This window comes from Gymnoscopelus braueri, assembly GCF_963280865.1.
Source record: "Gymnoscopelus braueri genome assembly, chromosome: 9".
Classification (NCBI taxonomy): Eukaryota; Metazoa; Chordata; class Actinopteri; order Myctophiformes; family Myctophidae; genus Gymnoscopelus; species Gymnoscopelus braueri.
Window position 1 is genome coordinate 10,107,679 of NC_137610.1, and position 21,417 is coordinate 10,129,095.

A 21,417-nucleotide genomic window follows, 5' to 3' on the forward strand; every position below is an offset into this window, starting at 1 on the left:
GTAGTTCGATCTAGACTGAGAGCTAAATGTTTCCTTTAAAAAAATACAACAACAACAACCACCACCACCATAGATATATATCTATGACCACCACCACCACAACAAACCTGACAAAGAGCTGTGACTGCATCTGAATGGCTTTTGTCACTATACCGCCATCTGGCTGCAGACACTGTACCTGCGGTAATTGTAGTTCTCTTATCTGTAGTAGAACTACTAATACCACAATCCCCTGTGTCCAAGAAACAACCCGGTCATGCGGATGGAAACAGAAGTAGTCATCCGCCGTGCTGCTGCAAGAAGAAGAAAGTTCGAGGAGAAAGATGCATGGAGACGAGGAGGATGGCTGCGACCAAGCGAATTCCCCCTCAGCCTCGCGGATCGAGGCCTCCGACAACAAGTCCGTGGTGGATGTGGCCGAAGCGGAGGGACCAGCCAGGGACCAGCAGCAGCCCCCGAAACTATGCGGCTTCTTGAACAAACTTGCGAGCAAGGGGCCTCTGAGGGGCTACAAACCCAGATGGTTCGTGTACGATCCGAGGAAATGTTACTTGTATTACTTCAAGACCCCTCAGGACGCCCTGCCACTGGGACACATCGAGATAGGAGATGCATGCTTCAGCTACGACGTGGAGGGAGAGGAGGGACAGTTCGAGATCCGCACCTCGGGGAAGGAATTTATTCTTAAGGTTAGTATAAAAATCAAAACACCCTTTCAGTACAGGATTCATTGGCTGATCACTGCTCTGCAAATACGGCCCTTGCCTTATTTGGTTGGATGTCACTTGTCACTTTTTTGCCTCATTGTTAGAGTTGGCAGACAGTCACACCCATTTCTTAAAGTCCCTGCTTTGTCACGAGGTTGTTTTGTTGATAAAAACTGCGTTCTGACTTTTAATAACGGGCAGATATATATACCATGTTACAATGTATCAGTTAATGTTAATGTTCACATGAAGTTCATGAACTGATACACATTTTCTCTGTGTTGTCATACAGTATGTCAACAGAGACATTATATTGCAGATCATTCTTATTATACTACAGAGGGACAACTGTCTGTTTTAAGCATTCCCAGTCCACAATGAATGAAAGTTTAGGTCTGAGATCATTCAGTTCGGTTCAGTGAGTTTCCCTGGATGTCATGAGTTACAGTTATGTCCTCAGTGCCTTAACTGCTATGGCTAAGACTGTCAGGTGAGGACAGGTGCAGGACTGGTTTCTACACCCCCACCTCTAGTTTCGCTTATTAACCCAGACTTGTTTCTAAAGTAGACTATTGTTTCGAAACTGTCCGTCAAGTGAACAGAATAACAGATGGTATGAAGGAAGGGTTCATATTTTGACAGCCTATTTGGCCCAGGGCTGGAACCGAGAATGAAAGTAGCATCTGTTTTGATTCACATGACAGATCTGTGAACTGAAGGACCTGACCCACCAGGAAGCCAGAGTGGCACTTTTGAAACACTATCTCAAGTCCTTGTGACATGTTGCCAGTTATGTCATGGCTCGTCATCATACAAGGCCTGATGTTACTGCAGTAATGGCAATCTAATAGGTGTCTCTGATGATAACCAAAATATCTCTGTCATTGGTATGTTGGATGATTAGCCTTTATACCAGTGTTTCTCAAACCTTTTCACCCCAAATTGACACTTATTAGCCTGCGGACCCCCATTTGAAAAGATATGCCAGGGACCCCATAAGATTTTTACGGCTCTAGCAGTGATTCTCAACCATTTGAATTTGAAGGACCCCCAGTTTGACATGCATTATTAGGCTACGGACCCCTTTTAAGTGGCATTTCTATCTCTGGGACCCCAATTTCTATTGTAAAATCAATGTTATTTTAACTCTGAGAGTGTACAAAAATTAATTTGTACACTCTCAGAGTTACAGACCCATAAGGGTCCATTTGGTTCCTAACTATCCATCATTTAGCTGGGGACCCCCTGGAACTCCCTCAAGGACCCCTGGGGGTCCCCGGACCCCACTTTGAGAACTGCTGCTTTACACAATCTGTGTGTGTGTGTGTGTGTGTACATGTATGTGTTTGAAGGCTGCCAACAGACGGGAGATGCATTATTGGCTCCAGCAGCTGCAGCAGAGACGTTGGGACTACAGCAACACACGGGGTGCTGGACAGAGGGACAGTTGGAGCTCTCCTACCCTGTTATACTCCCCCACTGGCCTGGTGGCCAAAGACAACGGTAGAGCAAAGGACACACGCACGCACGCACGCACGCACGCACGCACGCACGCACGCACGCACGCACGCACGCACGCGCGCGCACGCACGCACGCACGCACGCACGCACACGCACTCACACGCACTCACATGCACTCACATGCACTCACATACACTCACATACACTCCCATACACACATTTGTATTAATACCTGTGAGCACCATCCATAGATTCCCAATGCATAATCCTCCAACCCCTAAGCTTAATTTCACTCTTACCACTGACCATCACTAACTCTGCACAAACTGTATCCGCCTCCATAAATATTTGACTGCTTGTATTAACTGGTAAAAATATAGAAAATTGAGAGGCATCATAGAATCGAATTGTAAGGCCAATGAAGATTCACACCTCTAATAATATACATGTGAGAATCTCACAACACTTTCTGATGCATGTGCACTGATAGGTTGTGCTGGAACATGGCCCGCAGTCACTTCAAGTAGGCTGGCGGAGAGTTTACACTACAGCACAGAGAGAGAGAGAGCTCTCGACACACAGAACACACTGGGGAGTGTTTGTGTCCAATTTTCACACGTCCTCCCTGCAATAGAACAATAGGATTTACGTAAATACTGCAAAGATCCCTTTAACCCTTGGCTTGAACTTAACCAACCCCCTTTGCACAAAGCTTGTACCATAAAATAGGATTTTGAAAAGGATGACCGATGAAATGCCTCTACTTTGTAGGATTTTCCTCATGTTTCTACAAGTACAAGCACATGCATGGCATGCTGCTCATGTGTACACCGCAGCTGGACCCATTCACACCACTGCTGTAGGTAAACAAACCCATGTTTGACCAAGGATCTGTATTTACACAAAATACACAGCAAAGTACATTGCAGATAAAGGGACTATTTTGATGCCGCAATATTGAGTTTAAACATTAGAGCTATTAGTCATTATGCATAGCAATATTCCATCTTAATTAGGTTTGGGCAAATATGGGACCAAAATCCAATCAAAAGTAAAGGATTACACTGGCAATTGCTCTCAATATGATGATGTGTTTTGCCTTCTTTTTAGTTTTCCTTACGGAATTGTATTTAATGAATGTATTATCAAAGATAGGCCCATTGCCAAAGACTTGCGTCTTACTCAGCTACTTGTTTTCTTTCTTTGTTTTTGTCAGATACTCTTGCAGATTTGACAGCCCTTTGACCCTTCCCAGAAAGCTCTGATGAAATGCATGGGAGGAGAGAGAAGGGCTGGACATTTTGTGTCAGCCTTTTTGAAGTGGAGTCAACAGCTCCTTAATTGGAGTTTTCACTGTGTGAATCTTTCAGTATTCATTAGCAGGTCATCCAAGGGTGGTAGAAAATCCGGTGTGGTCAGTGACAGTGTGGTTCATTTCCCATGTGGATAAAGGCTAAATCCTTTCTGGAGAAAATTACCGGCTTTGCCACTCGATGACAAACAATATAATAAACATGTATACATAATGAAAACGGAGGGTTGATAACAAGAAATATATAAAATGAGCTAAAATTATGAAATAATAATATTATAGTAAGAATATAAATAAATGCGCAAGAAACAATCGAAATAAAAGTTGCTAAGATAAAAATAATTATTTGCTGCAAGTCAGGATCACCAATGTTGTCTCCGCCAGGCCGGACCAAAGGCCGGAGACTATATTTTCGCCCCTGTCCGTCCGTCAGTCTGTGTGTATGTTTGTGTGTTTAAGTCAGTCTGTGAACAGCCAATCTGCAGCACCGTTGGACAGATCGGTGTGAAACTTTGCACACACACTCCCAGTAGGTCACGGAAGAACCTCATGGTGGCGCTATAACAGGGCCCTTCACATTTTGGCCTATAAATCTTGAACCGTAGGTCGTACAATCAAAATCAGCTCTGTCTTTGAATTTCGGCGTAAAATGAAAAGTGAGTCAACGGCACATGGCTTCATCTTGTGTGGTGACACCATGCTGGATGCAGTAAAAGCTGCTTGGCACCGACCAACGTGTTTCCCACACATGTTCCCTGACTCACTTTTTACCATTCAGAAGATGTAAAATTAGTCCACTGACCTCAATAATAGCCCAGTGTTGTCTGGAGAGCTGCTCAGGAACCAACAGACAGACACAGCCCAGTAACACATTACCAGTGTGTAATGGGTTGCATACTGATTGACTGATAGACATTAGAACTGATACTCCAGAAATTACACATGGGACAACTGCATTTCTATTTCCTAGTTTTAGACTTCAGTCATGGTTGCGTGCCTCAACGTACTGAACAATGATGTTTCCTCATAATGTAAATTCCAGGCAAGCCTGGTAGAGAGCACTTTCCCCCTTCCCCTGTGTCTTTAACAGTGCCCGTCTCTCCATATTGAATTTTTAGATGCATTTCTCTTTGAGAAGCCATGCGAGAACATGGAGAAGGTCCGCAGTGACTTTGCCATGGAGATGGAATCAGACGGCTGTGGAATGGTGGGCATACAGTCGACCAGAGGGCCCTCTGGCCTGAACAACAACCCTCTCAACTTCTCCCTGAAAAACTGGGGCTCGGAACTCAGGTGAGCCCAAGAGAGTGAATGATATACTAGATGGAGATCTGACGTAGAGAGTAGCGCCACAGTTATTAACCCATTAAAACCGGGAAAGCATCTGTAACCACTTTAAACCATTATTCTATACTTTGGCTATTCAAAAATAGCAGATATACAAGCTTGTAGATCTGCTATTTTTGAAATCTTGAAAATGTGTGCAAATCTTTGAATATATATATTTTTTAAGCAAACATTTGTAACTCAAATCTTTGCTTCTGGGGGGTCCCTGGAACAACATATTTTGAGATGGAGGTCCACGGCCAAATACATATAATTTTGGGGGTCCTTGACATGAAGAGTTTGAGAACCACTGACATAGGCCTAGCAACAGAAGTAAAAAAACAAAAAACTGTTAGGATTTAGAAGACATTTGTAGAATCCCCCAGAAGCAAAGATTTGAGTTAGAAAAAAAAATCACGATTTTTCCAAAATAAATAGCAGATCTACAAGCTCATATGAGCTTGTATATCTGCTATTTTTGAATAGCCCAAATAAATCTAAAATGACACAGATGCGTTCCCGGATTGAATGGGCTAAAGACGGAGATACACTTTCAGGTTGATGTTCAGCGTAAAGTCTCAACAGAACAGAGAATGGAATAAAATCTTCAGAGTAAGTTTAACTACAATCTGTGCTGGTCTGTTGGGTGCTCCCACTCCTGTCTCCCTTTTGTCTTATTGTAGCACAAAGGCACACTTGAACCCAATGACTGTTTTTAGTCCCTCAAGAGATGGACTGCATTAAAGTGAAGATTTTAAATGAGACATACAGTATTTAGCATGTTGCTAAATTATGAAGACTGTTGTGTGTATGTGCTAAACACATCTGCTGTATCTAATAGAAGACAAAATGCAAAAAGTATTGCAGCTATTGTAACCGCTATGCAATGGAAAGAAAGGTTCTCTAAAAGCTTGTCAGATCTCTCCACTTGATTGTACTGCAGTGCAATATGATGAAACCATCTGCGTTGCCAAATAACACAAGGGGATATATCTAAGAATCTATCATCAACCGTTATAGCTGTTAAAGCGCAATGACACTTTGGTAGAGGTTTGGCTTGTGTAGTTACCTCGTTATGATGTAACTATTCTTGCTCCACTGCACTGTTGATTAGAAATGGATAATTCAAAAACCTGCTTTGTGATATTATTCAGTATATTTGCAGAATGCTTCTGAATGGTACAGAAAGCAAGATCTCTCTCCAATTGGATTAGTTACATCACGACAACGTAACTACACAACCCAAACCTCTACCAAAATGTCATTGCGATTTAAATTGACACATTTTAGTTTGTTATGGGTTATGGGTGCACAGCTAGTTTACAATTGTGCTGAGTAGCTATAGCTGCAAGGAAGTGGCAAAATGGCAGAGCAGCCAGCTACACACACACTGGCCTTCTGACTGATGGCTGTTTCTGTAATAAGCTGAGGTTCACAAGATCAGAAATGTATCAGTGTTGCATGGTGGAGCATTCATTTCATCCTCATATTGACTAATAACTATCTGTTCAGTACAGTGATTCAGAACAGTAGCACAATTATATTGTGCTAACATCTCATCTATAGTCTTTTTCATAAGTCACACTCCAACAAACTCTGATCTAGAGTCAGACAAACGCAGATCCCTATTTAGAGTAGCAGACTCTACGGCTTCATAGTTAGCTACTGCATGGCAATGTGACAGGCTTGGTTCATGTGAATTGCTGGTGGAGAACTCGAACAATGGCAGCGTGCATTGCTGCTGATATGATATACTGATATACTGCTGAGTTACAAAGTTAACAGCTTATCAGGGTTTCCTGCCATTTTGACCTCACATTCCTCTGGTGAAGCAGTTTGTGTCTCTTGACAGTACCTGCCGTTACCTTCCACATTCCTGTTTTTCCGTGTTTTCAAGTCCAGCTTTTCAAGTTACTGACTTAATTCCTGTCTTCCCTCTGTCAGGAATTCCATGTCTCATCTGCGGCCCGGCCGCGGAGGCGAGAACAGGCGCAGTGTGTTTTACACCAACAGCGCCTCAGAAGAGTGGGAGCTCGTGGACCCTCCGCCCAAGGACATCCCTGAACCGAAACCTCACCCAGACACCACGCACAGCACCACGCACAGACGTATGTCCACTCCCTTCCACCCCACCCGCACTGGTCAGACATGAACACAACTGACCTTTACCCCACTTAGCATGACTCCCATAGCAAAGATAGAAAATATATTTCAAACAAACAAATCAGGCTTTATTGGCCATATATGCTTTCACACATACGGTATATGAATTCAACTCTGGTGGTCATTGACTCTCAATATGTGTACAATACACAGCAGCAGATACATACAGCAGTAACAAAACAAACAGAATACAAAAGTATATGTACAGTAAACAACAAGAAGTGCAACTTGTATGCAGCATTTCAAAATGAGGTTGTGTATACTGTAAGTGAAAAGGTTGTGATAAATTAAATATTAGTAGTACAGTCTATTGTCAGAGAGTACTACAATGTCAGTAACCACTACTTAAAGTACTTAGTGCGGTACCCGTTATCAGAATACTTTTATTTTTTATGTCATGTATGACTCACCTATTGTATCTCCATATATGGGTAAAGAATCACACACACACACACACACACACACACACACACACACACACACACACACACACACACACACACACACACACACACAGCCTCCTGAAAACATACATATTTCCACACTCATACCATAAAAAAAACGTAGCCATGGCAAAGTGATTGATTCAGGAAGGGTTGGATACAGGAAGCCAAGGAACCGCTTGTGTGGCAAGTTCTATTCTGCTTGTGTTTTCAGACTCGATCGGGTCAGCGTTCACCTTTGACTTCGGACGCAATTCATCACGACACAGGAGGCCCTTGCTGCGAGACATGATGGGCTCTGGGAAGTCGGCCCGTGGAGTGGTGGTGGAGACACGCAGTGCCGAGAGCTCACCGGTGGAGCTCAACGGCAGCAGACCGGTGGAGATGCAGCTCCGGCTTCAGGGTCAACAGGAAGAACTGAACCGCATGCACCAGGAGCAGGCCAAACTTCGAGAGGACCTGCTCAGCCAGAAGGTGCATGTCTCTCTCTCTCTTTCTCTGTGTCCCCTGACTCCCCTCTATACCTGTCTTTATCTCTGTCTTTGTCTGCCTACAATTTAAAGTGTGTTGAGTTTTTCTTTTTAGGGGTTTTCTTTTCAGTTATATTCTGAGGTTTGGTGAAACTTATGTGAAAATGTTTGATATAAACATTTCAACGTTGTACTCTGGAAAGATTTTCCCGCCACAAGTGTGTTTGACTTTTCACAAAATCTTACATCGTAGTGTCGACACATCACTGCGACACGTCTTTTTTAGTCGCCGAAGCGTAAATCAGCTTTGCCGTATGTTTAGCTCTCCATTTAGTCTATACAGACCGGAGATGGAGGTCTTTCGAATCCCGACTGAGCATATTTGCTGTAATTCTGACTCCTCACTAATAACCAGGAAGACGGCAAGTGATTAGTCATGATCGTAGTCATGCTGAAAGGACAGAAATAAGGGAACAGCAGTTCTCTCAACGACAATGGCAGCTGTGTCAATTACAACTTAAAGCTTACTCTCTGTTCTTGTTTTGTGTCTGTTCGGAGATAGAGACAGGAGCACATGCATGCACAGAATCTGTTGTCATAGAAAGCTGGCCCGAAGAAATGTTAGTATACATGCTCCGTTTGAGTAGCTGTGGTTAACAGAAGGTCACATTCAAATGAAGTTTTGTCATGTACTGTAGCTCACTAAGATTGTCAGCTCTGCGTAACACCAGTTTCTTTAAATATCTTCTCTCACTCTGCGATATCCACAAGACAGTATGGACCCTAAACCATAGTAGTCTTTGATAATGTCAGTCAGATAACGTGGACATAAACATAATATGTGATCGTTTATTATCTAGCTGTGATAAGATTATGCAGTGGACACACACAGCACTGAAAATGTCAGTCAGTATGGCTCTCTACAATTAGATAAAAGCTAGAATTTCAGCCGTAACGCCACTGTCAAACAGTAAGCTCTATTCTATACCAAAGAAAAGTATTTGTTAATATGTCAAATGTGTCAATGATTGAAACAGTTCCCTGATTACATTATGATTAGTTTTTCTAATTACTAAAAGTAGCAATGGAATGGAGGGAGCTGATTAAGTGGTGTAAGTGATATTTCTTTGTTAAGTGTTAAATAGCTCTATAGTGTTTGTTCAGTAACAGGATCTCTATTACTGAACAAACCAAATCTCTCCAGCTCTGTAAACAGAAAATACTTTTTACGGTCATGATACCAATTTTATCCAATCAGGAGAGAGAACTCATACAGGATGCAGGATAAACAAGTGAAATTGGAAGTGATGAAATAAAAAAGAGCATACAAAATGAGAACGGGAAAACTATCAAGCCGAAGCTGATTAATTATCTTTGTGGGTTTCTCTCTCCTAATATGGGATCAAATTGGTACCCTGACCTGAAAATATATCTTCTATTTACTAAAGATCTGGAGAGACAGGGACACCCCTGTTACTGTACAAACACTCTATACTAGGTCTATAGCAATGATTACCATCGAAATATAGACGTTTACATTTTTGCTTTTGTTTTATAATAATAAAAATAACTTACACCACCTTTAAATAGTGGGCCGATGCCTGCTCTTCTGATGACTCGATGAATCATAAACTAGAGCTCAGAGAGTGGAAAGATTTGGTATGAGGAGTAAGCCTTGTGGTATATTTTATTTTGGGACTCCTGTCATCTACTTGGTGTATTTAATGGTTACTCACTATGAAGTTAACTAAGGTCTTCCTTCCTTTTATATGCCCTTGTAATGTAAATCGCGTGGATCTCGGGATCGTGAACGGCGTAGCTTCTACTTGGATCTCAGACTTCATTTTGGCCAGCCTGTGATATCGATCATCGATGATGTCAATTGTCTATGACATATCTGAATAAAATTTGGGCAAGGTTTCAGCCCGATCCAAGCCCTATTGTCTTCCATTATGAAAGTGTATTACAAAATTATGGAGGTACTTTGACCTACTGGGAGTGTTCACACATAATTTGGCACTGATCGTTCAGCAGTTTGTGAGATTAGCTATGGACACCCACACGCACATGCACTGTCTTATAGACGGCTAGCCTCCTGCAGAGCTATGGCGTGAAACGTTTATATGGTCTGTTCACTCCAGACAGATTACTTTGTGTTATTGTGACATGAGAAATGTTTGCTTTGTATGTGAACACACCATTAGAGAGATCCATGACATGGAATTCATACATCTAAGAGAAGTGGTTTTGTCTGGGGCAGATTATTACTTTGAAGCTTGTTATGTCAGGGACCTAGTTTTTACTGATGAAATTACTCTGTGAGGATGAAAAACATGACTCCTTTTTTGCAATTCTTCTCCCAACGAATGGCTTAAAAGCGAAGCATGAACCTGTCTGGACCCTGTTGTTATTGTCTTCGTCTTGACGAAAGGTGTTTTCTGTGCTCTACCAGGAGCTGGTCAGACTTCTGCAGCAGACCCTCAGGACTTCCCAGACTGAGAGACAGCCACTGAGTCGGGCAGCCTGGACACCGGCCCAAGACTCGAGCCCGGCTCCGGGCCAGACCTCGGCCCCGGCATCGATCCAGGAGGAAGTCCTCCAGCCGGAGGCCGCGCTCCGGGAACGAGATGGACAGATTCAGGCCCTGTGTGGCCACATGGAGCGCCTCGCCTTGGAGAAGGACAGCCTGCAGCAGGAACTGAAAGGCCTGAAGGTCAAGGTAGGGGAGATGAACGAACAGCTGGGCATGCTGATGGAGACCATCCAAGCCAAGGACGACGCCATCATCAAAATGTCCCAGGAGGCCCAGGAGGGCTTTGAGAACAGCAGCCAGCCCAATGAATGCAACTCGCCAACGTTAGGCAAGGAGCTGCAGGAGCTGAACAACCTCAAGGTATGGTAGACGGAAGTCGATTCGACTGCATTTATACTTGATGAAACTAGCAGTTGGTGCAGTAGATAGTTGAAGACATCTGGAAGTGAGAATGAAGATGGAAGCTGTAGTTGTTGAATTTTAATTAGCCAGCATTAGCCACCATACAACAATCATATATCCTTTTGACGTCTTGTCAATTACAATATTTATAATTTACCACGGTTTTGCTTGTCTCTTCCATTTCAGGACAGCCTTCAGGGCTATAAATCCCAGAACAAGTTTCTGAACAAAGAGATCCTGGAGCTGACAGTGTTACGGAGGAACTCGGAGAGCAGAGAGAAAGCTCTGGAAGCCAAGGTAGTATCTCCGCTCTCCTGCAGTTTGCATTTTTTTGATTGATTGAATGCTTTATTTGACAGAAATGTAAACAGCACAAGGTACAGTCAGACATTTGGACTAAAAGGATAACACACAAAAAGTCCTGGGAACTTGTTTCCATTGTGGTCCTATGTAATGTAATTCAATTCATCAACATAGCATGCAAATAACACCAAAATACATATCATCAACAAATATAGAACACTATATGTACAAAGTAGAAAAGGGGAACTCCATTACAATGGGGTAGTTTAATGAATAGAAACATTGTAGCATTATGGGGAAGTACATTGTTAAACTAAGCTGGTGCCCTCTAAAATCATCTCAGCTGGAACTCAGAAAAAGGAGTAGAAAGCTACATTATTTTGTTTTTGTTTTCGTTAGTTTCACTTTCCTTTCCCCCTTCATGTCTTTTCTCCAGTGCACGGCCCTGGAGGCTAAGATGTGTCAGATCGAAAGCAAGTACCTGGTGCTGCTCCAAGAGGTGAAGACTCCAGTGTGCTCGTCATCGGAGCAGAGTCCCGCCCGGGAGGTCATATCCAGACTGTTGGAGGACGCCCTACAGGTGGACCTTACCGACCAACAAGAGGGCCACCCTATCTTTAAACCTCACACTGTCAGGTATGGACTAGCTGTGCAAAAATGTTTCTATGATAAGAATATACTTGGACAAGTATCAGCCGATACTGATCATTTTAGTTTTAGTTGTACGATAATGCACAATTCCATTTGATGTTTATAACATGTTGTAATCATAGACTGTAAAAACAAATATGGACACAGCGAGCCCCATTGGTTTCTACACACCGTTTTGAAGCCACTTTTTTGGTGAATTGAAATGCAGCATTTTTGAATTTCCGGTACCCGAAATGCTACCGGAAACGACTGCTATTGGCTGCAACCGCAGCGAGGGCGTGTCTTCACTCGGTAGAACCAGTAGAAACATACATCAAAATCATCATGATATGCGTTTAGTAAATGATCCATCCATTGAAGATGGATGGATCATTTACTAAACGCATATCATGATGATTTAAAAAAGACTTTAAACTAGCGATTGAAAACATAGTGTTTGACATTTTTTACTAAGGTAATACAATCAAGTGTAAAGTCCGCCCAAAACCTTGTTCACTACTATTAGAGCAGTGTATATCAACCCTGGCAAACGTCCCAATTTTGGGCCGGGGCTACTGCTGAGGTGTGCCGCGCCGTTTGAAGGAGGTTTGAAAAAAAATCATTTTGAAAAAAAAATATATATATATATATATATATATATTTTTTTTTTAAACAATAATTTCGGGTCAGGTGTCACACTATTGCCCTATTTGGATTCAAAACGGCTAGTGGAAGCTGAAAAGCTACAAGTTTGCATGTCTGAATAATGCAAAAACAGAAATATTTGTTTGCATTTGCTTTTTTTCTCCCCCATATATTTTCATGATAAAAAAGTGCGTATCGTATCGAAATCGTATCGAAGTTGTGTGCCCAATATCGTATCGTTTCGTGAAATGTGAAAATCGGCACACCCCTAGTGTGTGTATATAGATATACCGTATATATATATATAATTATATATACCGTATATCTAGGTGTGCCCTGGGATTTTTTGGCTATGCCAGGTGTGCCTTGGCACAAAAAAGGTTGATAGACACTGTATTAGAGTATATTGTATTGCGACCGGTATAAGGTGAAATGGCGACATCTGCTGGGCCATTAATAGAAACTGCATGCTGTAAGAGAACCCAGAAGAGAGCTTCAATTCCAACGCCGGGGGTTTACCCCTTGGTTGTAACCTAACACTATTTAACGGAAAAAAGTGGAAGAAACGTGTAACAGTATCTAGGTGGGACCGATAAAAACCAAACTGCTCAAATGTTTCAAAGCCTTACATTTTCCACACTGTAACAGAGAGGACCTCTGTTACTATCACTTTAGTATTTGCACGGTGTAATTTGGACATTGTAGTTTGCACAGAAAGGAATGCAGTCATTTTATTGTTGATTACATTTAACTTAACATTTGAGTTGTGTCCTGTCCAGCTGAGCTGGCCACTCAGCTAACTAGTCCACCTATGGAGACAACATGTTTGGTGATATCTGGCAAGTGCAATTGGTGTAATATGAGTGCAATAGAGACTAAGTGGAATGTGTGAGAGGTGCAATATGGGTAATGCTGAGTAATGATTGAAAGCTTAACATGTACCAAAGTGGGCTGTTCTGTTTGCCAGTGTAATTGGGCTGGACCAAGTCAGAATGGTAGAGGGGGTTGTGATGTGTTTTAGAGTTGCTTATGGTTGTAGTAGAGGGGAAAGAGTATTTTGTAGTTCAGTCAGTTTTAATATACTTGTGGGGGGGGTTAAGGGTATTTAAGTATTTATGGTGTGTTTATTTATGTATTGTATGTTTATTTATGTTATGCTCTGAGTTAGAACACCCCTTATAGTGGTAGTCCAAGCTGGCTCATTAGCTCAGTTGAGCATACAATGCTGTCACTTGCACAGTTGAGGAGATGTCTGTTGAGGGTGAAGAGCTACTGTGATGTCCATGTTCATGTATGTATTTTCTGGTGAATAAATACACCGTCTGGTTGCAACCTAGTACCTGGCTCTGTACTGATTTCCAGCCGCTAAATGGCACGTTCTCACACACACAGATTGATTTATCTTTCTGAACAATGCATGTTGATTTTCTAGTATTTCTAAACCACTTCTATACATGCATCAGAACACGTTCTTGTTAAGTTTTCGGTAAGAATTCATAGTTGGGAGTGCAGCTTTGATGCAGTTCTTCAGCATATTTTGTCCACAGAAGAATTAGTAGAATGATAATAATTTGCGGTTGGGTGGTGCAGGCCGGGGTAAAGTACCTGTCTAACCTGGTGCATCCGACTTGGCCGAGTGTCTATAGGAACACAATCGGCCAAGTCGGAATTGATGTATGAATGTATAAGCGCACAGCACGCCATGTAATTTGATGCAGTGCAGTGTCAATATTGTCGGCGATCTCTGACCGTCTCTTTCTCCCCCTCCATGCGTCAGCGAGTATGACATTTGCGGCTTCAAGACGGTCGACGAGGAGGAGGAGGAGGAGGAGAAGCTGGTGTCCAGGGTGAGAGCCTTGGAGCTCAAATCCCTGTCCCTGACGGACCAGGAGGTGTCCGTGGGGGTGAAATGGGAGAACTACCTGGCCAGCACCATGAACAGGGACCTTGTGCGCTCCCCAGAGCTGAAGGCCCTGATGCGCAGCGGCGTGCCGCACGTGCACCGATCCAAGGTGTGGCACTGGTGCGTCAACTTCCACGTCAGGAAGTTCCGCGACCAGAAGCCGGCGGACTACTACGAGACCTTGCTGACCATGGCTCGGGACAAGGCAAACCCGGCCTCCAAGCAGATCGAGCTGGACTTGCTGCGCACGTTGCCCAACAACAAGCATTACGCCTCCCCCAGTGCAGATGGCATCCAGAAGCTCAGGAACGTGCTGATGGCTTTCTCGTGGAAGAATCCCGACATCGGCTACTGCCAAGGACTCAACAGGTACTGTGTGGAGTAGAGTGGATCTGGTTGATGGTGCATTTCGGTGGGTTGTGCTTACATTTTAATGTAAACATGTGTGTCCACTGTCTAGTAAAATTCTTAACCATGTAAGCCCTATATACTTTATTATATGACAACTAGCCAAGCTACAACAAACTGTAACTGCTATTTTCGAAAAAAAAAAGAAATCTTTTGCACATTTTTGTCAATTGTTTTATGTGTACTTACAGTATACAGTGTTGCAGTGAGGTTTATTTCTGTCCGTTCTGTCAGGCTGGCAGCCATTGCTCTGCTATATCTGGACCAAGAGGAGGCTTTCTGGTGCCTCATAGCCATCGTAGAGGTCTTCATGCCAAGGGACTATTATACTAAGACACTGCTGGGCTCCCAGGTAAACCATGTCCAGACTAGAGGTTTTATTCTTGACTGTATGGAGAAATACCGTGGCATGCTGCTGCCCCAGAGTGCATCTGTTAATGAGGTCATATCCCTGTGACAGGACCTGCTGCTGATGACTCACTAGAGAAGGAATGCTTTAGTGTGGTTAAAGGGATAGTTCACCCCCAAATTTACTTTTTTTTTCTATCGATTACTCACCGCATGGAGACTTGAATTCATGGATATTTTAAATTTTTTGTCACATTCATAACCCAATAATTTGATGACCGGCAGCTGTTCCGGTAGGAGACACAAAGGAGACTCTTTGTGTCTCCTACCGGAAACGCTGCTGTCAAATTATTGAAATCAAATTATTGGGTTTAGAAATGCGACAAAAACTAAAAATAAATCCATGAATTCAAGTCTCCATGGGGTGAGTAATCCATAGAAAAAAACGTCATTTTGGGGGTGAACTATCCCTTTAAGCTCAGTAAAATGAAGCCCCCTATGTGTTGTGCTGCGAAAACAAAACAGTTTTTAACTGTGATGTAATGCCCTGGCTGGTTTGCAGTCTGTTCAGGCAATAAACGTACATGTCCTTGGACAGCAGGGAATTGTTAAAATGACAGACTCTCCTAAACTAGCTGTAAATTCTGTTGTGTAAATGTGAAATTAATGAATATACTAGGGCGATGCCCGTTGGGAACGCATGCCCCCCCCCCGCTTATGCAATACCCATCCGTTGTCAGGGTACCCATTGTACCCGTTGTCAGCAGTACCCATTATTATCATAGTCCTTGGAGGGCATATTGGCGACATTAGGGATCTCCATACATGGGTATAATAAAAGGGCCACAGACAGACAGATACAGAGAGAGATATTAGGATTTCTGGTTCTAGTCAACCACTGTTCCGATCAAAATTTTCTCAGCGATACACATGGCAAGTTGTAACTAAATGGGTCAAACAGTGCTAGAATTATGCACAAGACAGAGACACACACACACACACACACACACACACGCAGAGATTCAGTTTATTTATAGACTGATTGATCAGCTGCATGGCCAATTTCTTGCCTAAAATGTTTTTTTTTGTTTTTATAGAGATCACCAAGTGGCTATCGTTGTATTGTAGTAGCTCTCTGCTGCCCTCTAGTGTGTATACTTTGCCTCATGGTATCATGCTGCCGCATCAGCAAGAGAGCCCAGCTCATATGCATGCACCCTTACTCATTTAGAAACATGGCTCTTTTTTAACCCCATTCCCACTCCTGTATCTGTGCAGGTCGACCAGCGTGTGTTCAAAGACCTGATGAGTGAGAAGTTGCCCCGGCTCCATGCCCACTTTGAGCAGTACAAGGTGGACTTCTCACTGATCACCTTCAACTGGTTCCTGGTGGTGTTTGTGGACAGTGTGGTCAGTGACATCCTTTTCAAGATCTGGGACGCCTTCCTGTACGAGGGGCCCAAGGTAAGACTAGGCCAATATAACTAACTACTACTGATCAGGGATGTGTGCATGAACTCAAAGACGCCCCGAGGGGCCTCTTTCAACTACCTTCAAATCATAAGCAGAGCTTCAGTGGGTGCCAGACACACATGACCTAGAACCTAGTTTGTTAATTAAGCAATATTACATGAGAGCGTGTGCTTTACTGTCATTATTGGCACGACAGTGAAGCGGTCAGGAAAAAAGCCCTTGCGCAGAGTTCCGCAGCATCACAGCTATCAACTAAATAAAACATGTAAACAGAATTTATTCATATTAGGATGCAATTCACTCTCAAAGTGACAACCTTTTTGTGAGCGTTAACTGTTTCCGTGGAAATGCATGGGGTCTGAATGAAACAATAACTGTTTACTCAGCCAGTCCAGGCATGGCTCTGTGTTTGTTAGCCCACTTGAGCTAATGAACTAATAGACATTGTGACTTCCCACACACATTCCACACATAGAGTATTAAAACAAATAGGCAGATTACAGTATGAATCAGTGCAAATTTCCTATTGCATAATAGTCCAGATTGTTATATATCACTATGGTTATATTCACAATTGTAGGCTAAATGATTTCAGTACTTTTAAAGCAAGAATGCTGTGTACTAAGGCCTAATAGTCACAAAGGGGCATTAAAGACTATGTTTGGCTATGTTATACCATCTGACAGTAAATGTCATTATGCTGCTCAGTGCTCACAGTGATGCATGCATGGTGGCAGGGTGTTGTGAGCGCTGCCGTCTGTGTGTCTGCCTGTGAGCAAAATAACTAGAGAATGGACAGGCTGGTGTTCGTGAAACATGTTGCCAATAATCTGTAGACTGCCCTGAAGAGATGAGAAACTTTTTGGGATGCAAAGGTCAAGATCAAAATTACATAATCAGTCATATTTCAGGGATGGAAAGCTATAGAACAAGAGATACTGATGCAGGCAGGGTTCACTAGCCTGGCCAAGCCAGTGCCCAAATTTCGCTTCCCTCATTAATATCTCGTGACGAAAAAACTAAGCTCGCTAGATTTAGGCTAGCATTGGGAGGGTAAGGGTTTGCATTCCCAGGTGCATTTCATTGCTACGGTAATGGTTCTATAGAGTAGGTATCAGTCCTCTGAAATAGTGTTACGTTTCAGTGGGATTCGATTTCACACATTGCTTTCTCGTGACATGCTGTGACACCGCTTTCTTCGCAGATCATATTCCGCTTCGCCCTCGCTCTGTTCAAGTACAAAGAGGAGGAGTTTTTGAAGTTAGAAGATTCCACCTCCATTTTCAAGTACCTTCGATACTTCACACGCACAATCCTGGACTCAAGGTAAACCACTGCAGCCAACCCGGAACTTTGGTGTAACATAACCTTTTATAAGTGTTCCCTATGGATTGAGGTCGTATTTCCAGTATAAGGACAGCATGCCTTTTTGTTATGTCGCTGTAATTTTTATCCTGTTTCTATAAAGCAATTTGTAACCTTGTTTTGAAAAGCCTTGAAGAAATAAAGTTTATTTATTATTATTAACCGCTTTCAACCTAGCGTCCCTATTTTGGATATGTAATGTGAATACTTTCCACAATTTTCCAAGATTTTCGTACAATGTCGTATGATTAAGTATGAAATAGGTTGGTGGTTATATCTTGGGAGAGTGGGCTGGGGTGGTGTGGGAGCTTACGATGGGGGGGGGGGGCTTTCAGGAGGGAACTGCCTGAAAAATAGGGGTGTGTGGGCAGTATGTCGGGGCTTTCAGGTAGGAAGGGGCCATGGGGTTTAGTTTATATATTATTTGTCTAAACCTCAGTTTCTAAACCTTTAGGTTTCCCCCCCCGACAATGCTTAGCCTTGTCAGCAGCTATAAGCTAACGGGGCTGGATCTCTACCTCCCCTTTACAGGAAGCTGATGAGCATCGCCTTTGGGGATATGAATCCATTTCCCATGAGGCAGATCCAGAACCGACGGGCTTTCCACCTGGAGAAGGTCCGCCTGGAGCTGACCGAGCTGGAGGCCATCCGGCAGACCTTCATCAGGGAGAGAGAGACCTCTCAGGAGGGTAGGATCTTTGTCAGCGATGATGAGGAGGATAACTAAACCCTGGTGGGTCTCCAGCATGAGGGTCAAACATCCCTAGACCAGTGATTGGCTCCGGTTGCTGCAGTTTTCATGCAGTGCTGGATTTGGGGGGCAATTACGTCCGCGCTGCGCTGGAACAATCACCCATATGTACAGTATGGCTTCTAAGTACCAAAACCTTACAAGCTAAATTCCTTCCTATCAGTATTCCTGCCATCGTTTTAAAGATGTCTTAAGTGCTGCATGCTAGCGTGCTTGTCTTTCATCGAGCGACATTGTGTTCGCTTGTTGATGTGACAGCCATACAGTAAGTGTCCCATGCCACATTCTGAATCAGTGTTTTATATTTTTACAACTCTATACTGGACATGATGGTACATGTTCATAATTATTCACTCTTTCATATTCTTTATGATTGTTTTTCTTTCTTTTTTTGCTGTGTAGCTTTTAGTTGTAAGGCCTTACATTGTGTTCTTTTATCAAAATTGTTTACCTGTAATACTGTGCATATTTCTCCTCTGCATTCCTACTCTGTGCACAATGCTGTGCAGTGTCTATTGATGCACTTGAATCACTCTTGCTGAAATGTAGGTATTTTTGAAGGTTTCCAATTGAAACAATTAGGCCTACTATGGCCACTAAATACCCCTGGATGGTGGCTGAGAACACCAAACACAAAAACGTATTATATGGAGTAAGGCAGGTTTGAGAGCAAAATCTTACCACATCATAATCACTTATATAATACATAAGTACATAATCTCTCTATATTCTGTGTGTATCGGTACCTGACTTTACTGTTCTAATTATTCTGGCATATGTGTTATGGTGGATGTTCTGCCATGTGCTCTCAAATATTCCCACTGTCTCAGATTACAGCTTTTGTCTGTAACGTGATTCTCTTTTCTATGGTTATGAAGGCACTCATTGCTTTTGTTAGGGTTTTTGATGTTCAGTGTTTTAAAAATACCACACACACACACACACACACACACACACACACACACACACACACACACACACACACACACACACCCATTTCAGCTGTATACTCTCACTGCCATTTTATGCACCCAATCTACACTATTGCTTGAACCTTCCTTTTTTGTTGTCTTATTTCACATTTTATACTGTATGTAGATGCGGTTGTTCGCCTCAGAGTGGCAGTATAACATTTTTTTCAGCCAGTCGTGATGTTTACAGTAGTACACAGGGACCTTTCCACACAATGTACGGTTTTTAATGTTGATCTTACTGTAACTGAGTTTCAGATCAAACGGCAAATAATCTAAACTTAAAAACTTGACTTGCCGGCATGGTTGCTGTCTGAAAACAGAAATGTGATTTGGAATAGATGAGGGAAGTACATGAGGGAATTTCATAAGCATGTGTAGCAGTGTTCATTCTCTGTTCTGCAACCCTTGTCATTGCTGAATCCCCAGTACTCTAGGCTTTCTATCATATACTGGGAGTTGACTTGTATCCACGTGGCACCCAGGGTCCCTGATTATAGATGGCTAGAATGCAATTAACTTACTGGTAGGATAGAAGACCAGCATCACTTAGGGTCCCAGTTTCAGAGTGGAAGAACGCTGCCCTACACAGGAGTCATCCAGATACTTGTGGAATACAGCTAACTACTGTAGCTACAGTAGTTAGCTGTTAGCTATCTAATTATATACTGTAGGTTCGACATTACCTGTTTACAGTGACATTTGTGAAGTTAATCATACTGTAGATATCTAATAAACTGGTGGACAACTGTACCACCCCCCCCCCCCCCCCCCGGCCACATCTGCCTGAAGTCAACATTTGTGCCATTCTATAATTTAAAGCACTATTACGTAACTCCCATTGAAAATGGATTTTTATTCCCCATGCTATTCTTTGCTGTAGGATTTTCCTTTCCTTTTTTAATTGCTGGACAACTAGCTGTCATGTTTCTATCTAATCAGACATAATGTCATGGTTACTATACAATGATGTAGTGATTTAATGAAGAAAAAAGTGTCTTCTACAAATTGGGTTTTAATTGCGTTATTTTGAGAGCAGGTCTCTTATTAAAGAACAACCTTTATGCTTGGCATGCTGTAAGTTACTGTTACTTTGCAAACAGGTTTCTGCATTACTCCTTTGGTCAAAGAGAAAACTGTTGTGCTGTACATCTTCATACTTTACTCCTGCTTCATTATGTAACTTTCATTGTAAGCTTGTTATTTTGCATGCTGACAGTTATTTCATGTGATGCATTGATCATATGTTTATCATAGCATCGTTTATTTTATTTCTTTGTATCAAATAAGCTAGCTTGAAACCCCCATCTTTTATTCTTCGCACCAACATGTTGCACAAGTGTAGTGGCACAAAGACCTTATAAAATATACCAGGGCACTTTCATTTTGTTCTCTTAAATCTATTGAATATCACTGTTGATGTTAATCGGTATCGTTGATTGTTTAAAAATACCACATGGTGTTGAATTCAATGTTTTTCTCAGAATTTTTTTTCAGCCTTCCTTTATTTTCTGTCTTTTTTTTTTATAAAACGGATCCAATAAATAATGTTTTGGATGACAGAGTTCATTGTGAAATTCAGTAGCAGAATAAAGACACAGAATGACCACAGAAAAGGAGCACCACCACAACAGTAAACAATACTCGTATTGATTTTATCATTGCATCAGTCATGCCGAAGGGGTTGGAGGGCTCACTTACTACTGAGGTTTTTCCCCCATCATCTGTTTTTACGTCTGGAGACTCCTGTCCAGGACAGGCTTCAGACACGCCGCCTCAGGAGACTTGGCTCAGATCTGAACT

The 21,417-nt window shown here is 42.5% G+C and overlaps 1 protein-coding gene across 1 annotated transcript; it reads left to right on the forward strand.

Annotated features, from left to right (window-relative positions):
• Nucleotides 1-257: 257 nt before the first annotated feature.
• On the forward strand, nucleotides 258-21,174 carry tbc1d2b (TBC1 domain family, member 2B). The gene is made up of 13 exons (XM_080436784.1): nucleotides 258-689; nucleotides 2,060-2,210; nucleotides 4,599-4,773; nucleotides 6,751-6,914; nucleotides 7,627-7,886; nucleotides 10,335-10,775; nucleotides 11,004-11,114; nucleotides 11,557-11,756; nucleotides 14,173-14,667; nucleotides 14,941-15,058; nucleotides 16,333-16,518; nucleotides 17,732-17,853; nucleotides 18,424-21,174. The coding sequence occupies exons 1-13, from the start codon at nucleotides 324-326 to the stop codon at nucleotides 18,617-18,619; spliced, it is 2,985 nt and encodes a 994-aa protein (XP_080292910.1). The 5' UTR covers nucleotides 258-323; the 3' UTR covers nucleotides 18,620-21,174.
• Nucleotides 21,175-21,417: the final 243 nt, after the last annotated feature.

What these genes read in the sequence shown, in the direction of transcription:
- tbc1d2b (XM_080436784.1), top strand. Translation starts at nt 324, where the DNA reads ATGCATGGAGACGAGGAGGATGGCTGCGACCAAGCGAATTCCCCCTCA. An exon ending in GGAAGGAATTTATTCTTAAG is followed by an intron (nt 690 to 2,059) that starts GTTAGTATAAAA and finishes ATGTGTTTGAAG; the next exon opens with GCTGCCAACAGACGGGAGAT. An exon ending in AGGAGCTGAACAACCTCAAG is followed by an intron (nt 10,776 to 11,003) that starts GTATGGTAGACG and finishes CTTCCATTTCAG; the next exon opens with GACAGCCTTCAGGGCTATAA.